Source organism: Benincasa hispida, chromosome 9 (genome assembly GCF_027475165.1).
Source record: "Benincasa hispida cultivar pf3 chromosome 9, pf3_genome.v1.1, whole genome shotgun sequence".
Taxonomy (NCBI): domain Eukaryota; kingdom Viridiplantae; phylum Streptophyta; class Magnoliopsida; order Cucurbitales; family Cucurbitaceae; genus Benincasa; species Benincasa hispida.
In genome coordinates, this window is record NC_143486.1 from 22,117,685 (window position 1) to 22,128,988 (window position 11,304).

The 11,304-nt window shown below is 30.6% G+C and overlaps 1 protein-coding gene and 1 pseudogene across 1 annotated transcript; both read right to left on the minus strand.

Annotated features, from left to right (window-relative positions):
* Positions 1–5,833: 5,833 nt before the first annotated feature.
* Positions 5,834–6,705, minus strand: LOC150033684 (uncharacterized). Its single transcript, XM_090317022.1, has 3 exons — positions 6,547–6,705; positions 6,272–6,463; positions 5,834–6,187 (listed from the first exon to the last, which is right to left on the minus strand). Exons 1-3 carry the CDS (start codon positions 6,703–6,705, stop codon positions 5,834–5,836), a joined length of 705 nt encoding a protein of 234 aa, XP_090173148.1.
* Positions 6,706–10,082: 3,377 nt separating this feature from the next.
* On the minus strand, positions 10,083–10,958 carry LOC150033685 (uncharacterized; annotated as a pseudogene).
* Positions 10,959–11,304: the final 346 nt, after the last annotated feature.

Consider the following 11,304-nt stretch of genomic DNA (forward strand, 5'->3'; position numbering starts at 1 on the left):
CTTCACGAGACAAACTTTATGAGACGTCTCGCAAAGTTACTTCATGAGAGACAAACTTTGTCTCGTGAAGTTTGTCTCGTGAAGTAACTTCACGAGACAGCTCACGACAGTAAAGAGTCTGAGATAGAAAGTGAGATGCAAGATGAGATCTAAGAGGAGATTTGGAACCTTTGAAGCAATCTTCCTAAATATATTCTTACTTCATTCTTCTCTCCCAGTTGAAGCAAAAACAACAACTTCAAGGGAAGAGGAATATTTTTGTGGGTAAGGAATCAGCTTGTAATCGACGTGAAAATGGTGCTAGAGAATTGGAGGGGAAGATGATGGTCTCGACATTGGCGTTGAAGAGAAGAAGAAATCGGAGGGAGTGAAACCCTAAAATTACGTTGAGGAAGAGCACGACTTGATTCAAATAAGTGAGGGTATTTTTGACATTTTTTTTCAGCCCATTAGTGAAATTGAGTCGGACTTAAAAAGTTTGGCATTCTTCAAAAAATCAATAAATATTGTCTGTCTAATTTTAAAAAACTTTTTAAACATTCTAGCAACTGCCCCTCTTTTCTTCTCTGTTTTCTTTTTTTCTTTCTTTCTCATCAATTTCGGTAGATATCCAATTTCGGTAGATCCTTAGTCGGTGTAGCTTAAAAATTTTAATTAAGAAAAGATTGTATCTTGTTTCTCATTATTTGTAACAAGAAGCTGACAACGATACCTATAAATTATTAAAGCTTTTGAGAGCAATAAAAATAGAGTTATCATATAAATCTTAGGGATCCAATTAAAAACAACAATAATACTAAGAACCAAAACAACATTCTATCATTAGAAAACATGTTGTAGGTTAATTTTAGCCCGATGGAATAAAGCAAAAAATTCAAATAAGATAGAATCAAGATTAAGATAAAATAAGATAGGATAAATTTTAATATCCTAATTTATAAGAGATTACGAAACTCATATTCCAATCCTAGTAGGACTAAGATAAACCCTAGATCAAATCCTCTATCAATACACTCTTATGGCTCCATATATGAGCTATCTAAGAACTTTTGATTTCTTCTCTATTAATTAGTTCTCTTATTCATTTAGCGAAGTTTTTTTTTCTTTGTTTCATAGTTTTCTCTTTCTCAAATTACAAATTTATTGTTATTGTCACGTGAAGGTCAGATGTACTTTTTCTTAGTTAAAATTTGGCATCAACACAAATTAAAAAAAAAAATCCAATGAAAATAGAAACAAGATTTCTGTTAAAAAGAAAGAAAGAAAGAATAGGCAACTAATTTGTCCACCATTTTACCATTTCCAATTTCAAGGCACCCATTAAGTATATAAACATAAATACATACACAAACACATCACACACACATATCTAACACAACAATTGAGAGATTGAATGATCTAACTTCTACCTTAAATAAACAATAAGGAAGCATGCATGTCAATTATCAATAAGCTAAACTCACTTTGACTTATATATTTTAGATTATATCATAAATTTAGTTAGTGAATTATAAAATTCGTGTATAAAAGATTTTTTAAGATAAAAAGAATCTAATAAATCTTTGAACTAATTTTAATTTTATGTTTATTAGGTTCACGAACTTTAAAAATGTCTATATTGAGTTCTCAACTTTTACTTTTGTGTTCATAATTTTCTAACAGATTCAAAATTTTAAAAAACTAATTGATCTATTTGATAGAAAATTATTATTATTATTATTATTATTATTATTATTATTATTATTATTATTATTATTATATCTAATACAACTTCAAACTTTTACCTTCTACATATAGTAGACCTATAAATTTTAATAAAGGTCAAATAAATCAAAGATTAATTAAACACAAAATTGAGATTTTAGAAATTTATTAGATAAAAAATTGAAAGTTTAAAATCCTATTATCAATATTTTAAAGTTTAGAAACTAACTATGACGCTATAAATTTAAAAATTCAAAGAATAAATTTTGTAATTTAAACTTTGGTCTCGAAGTTTTGAATCTAGTTTCTATTTACTCCCTAAGTTTCAAAATGTTACACTTTTACCTCTGAATTTTGAATTTAATTTTTATTTGATATTTAGGTTTTAAAATGTTATATTTCTACTATTGAGTTTTGAGTATTATCTCAATTTAGTCAATGAGTTTCAACTTTTACACTTTAACCTTCATTTTTAATAAATACCTACTCTTAGTCATTGATATTAATGTTTGTTACTTAATTAACGTTAAATAATATAGTGAATGCCAACAAGAGCGTAGCTCAATTGGCATAGTGTTCATACTATGAACCTCAATTACAATATTTTTTTTAAAAAAAATAACATAATGAATATTAGTAAACAATTTGAGGGTAAAAATGTAATAAATTGAAGTCTATGGATCAAATGAAAATTAAACTCAAAATTCAAATGTAAAAATGTAAAATTCTAAAATCAAGGCCAACAGAATTTTTTTTTTTTTCCAGTTAATTTATCTATATAATACATTTAAGAATCTCATAGGGAGAGGCCCCCACTTTTGATAATTATGTTTGTTGTCATGAATTATTTAGTAAACAATCAAAGACACTCTGCCTGCTGAAATGACATTTAACTACAACAACAACGACAACTAAAGATTCTGAACTTTCTATTTTTTTATTCAACCATAATAGTTAAATATATTTTATGTTTATGAACAAAAAGACAATAAAATTGCTATATTGGGCAACTAAACCAAAATATACAACACATTGTGTCCATACAAATGATTTTAACCAACAAAAATAAAGATTTTTTTTAAAAGAAAATTAATTTTGTCTTTTTTACTTTTAGAGTTGATTCAATTTTAGTTTTCTTTTAAGTTTATTTATGGCATTATATTTCAAAAATTAAAATAAAAATAAAATAAAATAAAGTTTAAGGAAAACATTTTTTATTGAAATTAAAAGGAAATTTTCAAAATAGGAAAATAAAAGAAACTATTTATATAAAATAGCAACATTTTTATCTAAAAAAATAGGAAAATTGTAATCTTCTTACATAGAAGCTGATAGAAGTCTCTCAGCGTCTATCAGTGATTGAAACGGATAGAAGTCTATCACTGCTAGATGTCGATAGATCTATCAGTATCTATTAGTATTTTTTTTTTTTTTTGTTATTTCTATAAATAGTTTAACATTTTTTCCAATCGTGAAAATTTTACAAAATTAAATGTGGTTTTTCCTTTCTTAATAAAATCTCAATAAAATTGATTTTATATTTATATTCGAAGACTATTTAGTCTCGATTGATAACCATTTCTCTTTAGGTTTTAATTTTTAAAATTTATGCATGTTTTCTCACTATTTTTTTATAAGTTTTTCACCCCCTTTTGAAACACATTTGAGTTTCAAGCCAAGTTTAAAAAATAAAATCAAATTTTCAAAACTGCTTTTTAAAAAAAAAAAAAATCGAATTGATTTTTGAAAATATGTTTTAAAATAAGAAAATAAAGAAAAAACCATAGATAGAAGAAGTGTTTTTAATCTTAATTTTTAAAAATAGAAAATAAAAAGGAAGATTTTTAAATATAGAAAAATAAGAAAAAATATTTATACAAATAGTAAAATTTAATTATAGTTGTGATAGATATTGTTATCCATGACTATCACAAATAGACGCTGATAGAAGTATATCAACGTCTATCAGTGATAAAAACTTATACAAGTCTATCATTGATAAATATTGATAGAAGTCTATCAGTGATCAACACTGATAGAAACTATTATTAAAAGAGGTTATAGAAGTTTATCAACGTCTATTAATGATAGAAATTGATAGAAGTCTATCATTGATACTATCAATGATAAAAATTGATATAAATCTATCATTGATAGAAGTTGATAAAAGTATATAGTGTCTACTAGTATTTTTTTTTTTTTCCTTGTTTATTATTATTGTAAATAGCTTGACAATTTTTTTTATTCGTGAAAATTTCTCAAATAAAAAATACATTTAAATTTTTTTTGTTTATTTTACAATCTACATTTTAAGAACGTCTTTAAAATATAAGTTTAATTTTAAACTAAAAATGGGATTTCTAGATTGACTAAAAACTCAAATATATTTTTTTAAAAAAAATGAAAAATATATTCACAAATTTTTTTAAAAAAACATATATATTTATATATAATTTCTTAAAAACAAAATAGTTTTTACTTCTTGATTTAAGGTTTGACTAGCATCCAACAAAAATTATTGAGCACACAAGTGATTTAATATATAAAATTAACTCAAAAGAAAAACCTTGGTGGAAGGCATACTTTTTAGACAGACATCACTACACTCAAAGTTGGATAAAGTTAATTCCTTTTCCTTTTTCTTCTTTTTTTTTTTTTTTTTTTTTCCTCTTTTACATCAAACTCTCAACAAAAACCCCTTTGTATTTTTAATTCAAGGGAATGGAACTTTCTCCCACTTTAGCAATTCCTTTCAATTTTATTAATTCCACCTCTTCCCTCCCTTGTGGCCATCTTTTTCTTTTATGTATTTGAATCTTGTTTTGATTAATTTCTTCACAACTTTGACTTATATTTGACTTTTTTGTAACCATGTAATTGAAAATTTGGAGGAAACAAATATAAATTTAAAAATCATAAAACTAAAAATGAAATCATTATCAAACATTACAAGAAATCGAACTACGATCGACGCCACAATTCATCAGGAAAGGGTGGAAAATGGATCGTCGAGAGCCTCTCCCAACGAATAATGGATCGTCGAGACTTTGGTCGAAAAAATCCGTCAGGAGAGGAACTCCTGACGCCCTATACATGCATCGGGAGTTCTTCGACTAACTCCCGATGCCTTGTTCTATGCGTCGGGAGTTCTCAAACTCCCGACAGTTTGTTTCATGCGTCGAGAGTTACAGGAACTCCCAACGGTTTGTTTTATTTTTCGGGAGTTATAGGAACTCCCGACGTAGTAAAATATGCGTGAGGAATTCCTTCATTAGTTGAAAATTGTTTTTTAAATATCTTTAATTTATAGTTTGTAATTTTTTTAAATTTGATCTGAATAATCTGTAAAATAATTAACCAACTTAAACAGATTCACATAATAAATAAAACAAAGAAAATGAAGTTCATACTATAACAAATAAATCAAAAATTACAATATCCTATAATAAAACAAAGTCGATACTAAATAAAAGAAATTTTTTTTCACAAATACATAAAAGAAATAAAATGAAAACAACGGCTGGAACACGTCTGGAACACAGCATCTTGAACAATCGTCCAACCTCATCTCCGAACAGCATCCTACAATAAAACAAAAACATTCAAATGTCATCATCTTTAAACATCCACAAAACATTCAAACTTCATAAACAAAACATCCACAAATATCATAATCGTCAAACCAAACTTCGTAAATAAACAAGAACACATTAGAACTTCATAATCGTCCAACAAAACTTCATAAATTTATAAACAAGAACGAACACACATAAAACTCAAACTTTCTCCCCAAAATAATTTAAACCATTCTCAACCTACTCCCACAATACATTAGAACTTCATAAACATTCATAAACACACAAAAACTCCAAGTTCAATGACAAAACGAGTATAATCCCCCCACGACAAACATAAAACCTCCCGAACATAAAAAAAAAAAAAAACACAAATTCAACTCCAAAATGATTACAACTGATTTCTACGCACCCCCACAACATATTCAAACTTCATAAACAAGAACGAACACACATAAAACTCAAAGTTTCACCTCAAAACAATCTAAACAATCTCAACCCACTCCCCACAACACATTAGAACTTCATAAACATTCATAAACACACAAGAACTCCTAATTCAATGGGCCTCCTCTTTGTGATCGTATCATGTCTTCAATCATTTCTTCCATTGCTTCCATTTGTCTTGCATGATCCTCTTTCATTTTTTTCTGAACGTCTTCAAGTTCTTTAATCCTCGACTGAGACTGTTCGAAATTGGCTCTCAATTCCTCCATTCCCCTCTCCGTTCCTTGAGTAGATGATGAACTCGATGAGTTGCTAACCCTTCTTGACTTAGGTTTAGGGCCCCAACCTAGGCCTTTTGAATATCTGGGTCGTCTACCCAAAACCGTCTCATAGATTTCATCCCCTTTTAGTGGTTGAGAACCTTCTAGAATGAGGTTGGATTGTAATTCTAACATTTTATTCTAGACATATTAATTAAATGTGTAAGTATGAGCGACTGAAGTTAGAAATGAAAAACAACACGATAGTAAAACAAAAAATGTTACATATGCATTTTCAGCTGCCTCATTCACAAACTTGCCACTTTTAGAGTGTGTTTCACTAAATAGGTCAATACGTCCTATTTCTCGACCTTCCTTTGCCTGCAACTCTGCCTGAATTTGGAGGAATGACTTCGATCCACCTACGTGGTCGAACGGTAATTTCTCTCTATTCTTCCTATTCGTCTCCGACATTTCCTACATTTCAACAAAAAAAATAAATAACAAATATTCTATAATAGTAAATGCAATAAATGAAACACGCTCTAAATTATTTTAACCTGAAACGTTTCACTCTCGAAGTGGTCACACAAAAAATACCAATCTTCTGGCTTATTTTTAAGCCAGCTAGGCAAGTTGGCACGTGCTTGCTGAGGATCTCCACATTTCCTGTAATGTCTGTGCAAATCTGCTCTAAATTCTTTGAAGGAGTTTTGCATTTGATGTTAGGTTAGTCATTGACTAGATAGATCAAGTTCGAAATGAGGCTACAAAAGAATGAAGGAAGAATTAGCATATATGATGTTCATGACTCTTAGTCTACAATTGACTCTAAAAGAATAAATTTATAATTACTGACCAACAACTGATTTTTAGCCAATTCTATAAACTCATTTGGATCCTCAGCAAAAGTATGACATCGTACTGGAAATGTAGATCTCACGGCGACACCAATCGCATTACTAAATCGTACCGAATGTTGAGAAATCGGCTTCGTCTCCCCCTCATTTATCACGATTGTAATTCTACCATGTTTTTTGACGTATTTTTCCAACTCGATGTTCCGCGAATACTCGCGTTTCCTCCAAGTGGATGCTGAGCTACTATATGAGGAATAAAAAATTTAAAACAGTTTATGATGTATTTTAGTTAACATAATATATTTCAAAATATACTAACCTGAAGTGTCACCCACAGAAGATCCCATGTTGCCTAGATATATCTCCTAGAATTCTTCATCAGCCTTCTATTGCCTATTAAGGGTTGACATTGTATCTATACAAACACAAAAAAGACAAAACAATATTAAATTAATATGAAATACGTGTAAATAGAAAAAAAAAAGAAAAAAAGAATTGAGTAGATTCATTATTACTCATCTTCGTAATCTAATTCAAATTATTCATCAGCACTTAAACTGTTATTGGGAGATAATAGTTCTTCTTCATCATCGTTTATGAAGTCATCATCGCCATGTCCAATAATTGGTCTTTCCATAACTATAGAATCAACGTCAACTCTGCATAAAGTAACCTCCTCAATGATTTCATCCATTCGGACTCCACCAACAATTTCTAGTAAATCTAGTTGTGCATTTTCAACATCATCCACTTCTAGTACATCCCATATTCGCTTATTTTGGACTACTTGTACAACTTTCTAATTGCTACCATATTTGATGTCATCAATGTAAAAGACTTGTTGTGTTTGGATAGCAAAGATGAAAGGCTCATCGACATATCAAAAGTGTGATGTATTGATCGCTTTATATCCTAAATCCATGTGTGTCCTATTACTTTTGTTGTTATCCATGTCAAACCATCTACACTTCAACAAAAAAACACGTCTTCTCACTGATCTCCCCAGCCACTAGGACTCCACTATTTTGTGTCAAACCATTACTTTTGTTCGCATATTGGAAATCTAATACTTCGTCTACAACATCGTAGAAATTGTTATCCACACTTCCGTTCCCACTAATCTCCCCGGCCATTAGGACTCCACTATTTTGTGTAGCTCAAAGATTATCAAGCTCTACTGTGTGAAACCATACCCCATTAACAATGCATCCATTGTAAGAGCGCACCTCAGATGAAGATCACATTGCAAGTGAAAAGAAATCATTGGAGATATCTTCTCTCACACCGTTGTAGAACCTGATAATTAATTATACATTAAAAATGACTACGAAAAATGAATCATCTCTCAACTATTGCCTACAAAATGACTATGTATACCTAAGATCTGAACCAATCCAAAAATTTGCGTTGATGTCTTATATATAAGTCAGAGGCACTTTAAGCTTCACGACAAATTAACGTTAAGTGTTGCCTACAAAATTGATCATTTGAAAGTTATATCAAAGGATTTACCCTAAAACTTAGAAATTTATAAAGTTTGAAATGTACTTGCGATATTCTGTTATTTCTTTACAATTGTTGAAATGTACCAATGTGTGATACGTTTTTCCTTCACTGATAGCGTCCGTAAAGTTGACGCCCCTAATGGTCGTACCCTCTGCCTAAATAATTCAAATTCACCAAATATCTCATGATCCGGAATGTTGTCATCATTTCGTTCATCTCTATTGAATCTCATTTCAATCGAACTTAGATATCATGAGCAAAAGTTCCATGATTTATTCATTGTATATGCTTCCGCTATAGACCCTTTGGGACGTGCTTTGTTCCGTACAAATTGTTTTAATATTCGTAAACTTCTTTCAATAGGATACATCCAACTGTAACTAACTGGACCCACCACTTGGGTTTCATATAGTAGATGAACTGCAAGGTGTAAGGCAGGCGGGAATATTTTCTTCAACTTACAAAGTATGTCTATGATGTCTGTTTGTAGCCTGTTCAAATCACTTACACATATTGTCTTTACACATAAGTCGCGAAAGAATGTACACAATTCAACAATAGCGGTGGATACGTTCTTCGGTAGATATGCTCGAATACCGATAGGGAGTAGTCTGTGAAGCAACACATGACAGTCATGTGTTTTCAGCCACGATATTTTTCCATCTTTGTCATTCACACATCGTGATATGTTAGACACGAATCCATAAGGGAATTTCACTAATTTCAAATACTTACAAAACAAAATCCATTCACCATTAGTTAATGTGTACGCTGTGTTTGGTTTTACAAATCTGTTATCAACCTGTATCAAGTGTAGGTCCTTTCTTATCTTCAAATCTTGTAAGTCTAATCGAGCGTTGATTGTATCCTTTGTCTTTCCTTTAATATTTAACAATGTGCCCACCAAATTGTCGCATATGTTTTTTTCAATATGCATTACATCCAATTTATGTCATAACAATAGTCTGAACCAATATGAAAGTTGAAAAAAAAATACTTTTCTTAGTCCAATTTAGAATTCGTTTTCTTTTTTTATCTGGCTTCGATGGATGTTTGCTAAGCACAGAAAAATCTAACGTATTTATTTGTTGTAAGATCTCTTCTCCATTCATTACGACTGAAGAAGGTCTACATTCAACTTTTCCATCATGTTTCTACTTCGACGCCAACTATGATTCTCTGGAAGATAACGTCGATGTCCCATAAATGATATTTTCCCTCTTATCCAAAAGGACAAACTATCTTCTTTGCATATTGGACATGCTTGATAAATTTTTGTACTCCACCCAGATAGGTCACCGTATGCAGGGAAGTCATTATCGTCCGTAATAAGGTAGCATATAGTTGAAAAAACTCACCAGTAACAGAATCATAAGTTCGCACACCAATTGTCCATAACTCTTTCAACTCTTCAATCAACGGTTGCAAGTAAACATCAATTTCCTTTCTAAGAGATTTCGGACCAGGTATGAGTAAAGACATGAAGAAGTTTGTTTCCTTCATGCATTTCCAAGGGGAAAAATTATAAGGAATTATCACCACATGCTATATACTATAAGAAGTGCTCATATTTCCAAACGGATTGAACCCATCTGAAGCTAATCCCAAATGAACATTTCAGGGATCTAAAGCGAAATGAGGAAATTCACGATCAAAATGTTTCCACCCCTCTACATTAGCTGGATGTCGCAATACATCTTCCATTTCAACTCGCTTATCTTCATGCCATCTCATGTCAGAAGCGCCTTCTTTCGATGCAAACAATTTTTTTAATCTCGGTAACAATGAAAAATGACACAATATCTTATGTGATATTTTTTTACCTTGCCATCATTAACTTTGTACCGAGACTTGCCACAAATGGGGCATTGTTGCAAATCTGCAAACTCTTTCCAATACAATACACAATCATATTTGCACACATGAATAGACTTATAACCTAGGCCTAAATCACGCAATTTTCGCTTGGCTTCATAAAAGAAAGTAGGTATAGCGGTGCCAGCGGGAAACGCTGCTTTTAACAATTCCAGCAACATGTCAAACAATTTTTTACTCCAGCCATTGAGAACTTTGATATGCATCAACTTCACCAAAAAGTTCAAGGGCGAAAATTGCGAACAACCAGGGTATAATTCATTACGTGTTTCGGTCATTAAATTCTCGAATAAGTTCGTGGTATCTCTTTCTTGACCATTAGAGGACATTTCATTATCAATCTTTTCTTCATTTGCATCTTCGTTTTCAATTGGAACTTGTAAATTATTTATAAGATTCAACATCTAATTTTCTTCGACAACATTACCCTTTATATTATCTACTTCAACATTCTGTATTGAATGAGTTGTATGACTTTCAAAACCTTTAGATAAGTTTACTGACTCTCCATGATATGCCCATTCACAGTATAAGGGAGATATTCCATACGTTAATAGATGTCGTTCCACGATATCTATTTTTTCCCAAATTGAATTCATACAATTCTTGCATGGACATCTTATTCGTCTGGAATCATTAACATGAAACTTCGCCATATCTAAAAACTGGTATACTCCTTCTCTATACTCCACTGATAACTTATTCCTTAGTTTAATCAATTCTTTATTCATCCTTAAAAATAAATCTTTTCTGACCAACTTATAATCCAAAACAATAACCTAGATTAGAGGACAAAGTACAAAGTCTTTATTAAGCATGAATTTTGATTAATTTAATAAATATTTCCAAGTATGTTCGGAGAGTTTAAAATTTTAAATAATTTATAAAAGGTGATTTGATTTTTTTTGCCCCTAATGTTATTGATTTTTTTTGCTCTTAAACTATGTCCAAAATTAAGTAAATTATAACATTCATAATCCACTAAATTACATAAATTGTAACATCCATAATCCATAATTGGGAGAGGGAGTGGCAGGGAAGAGGGAAAAAATTGGGAGGGCGTTAGGGTTTTAATTT

Coding starts and splice junctions, on each gene's coding strand:
- LOC150033684 (XM_090317022.1), bottom strand. CDS start 6,705: ATGCAAAACTCCTTCAAAGAATTTAGAGCAGATTTGCACAGACATTAC. Junction 6,464..6,546: donor TCGAGAGTGAAACGTTTCAG/GTTAAAATAATT, acceptor GTTGAAATGTAG/GAAATGTCGGAGACGAATAG. Junction 6,188..6,271: donor AGGCAGCTGAAAATGCATAT/GTAACATTTTTT, acceptor TAATATGTCTAG/AATAAAATGTTAGAATTACA.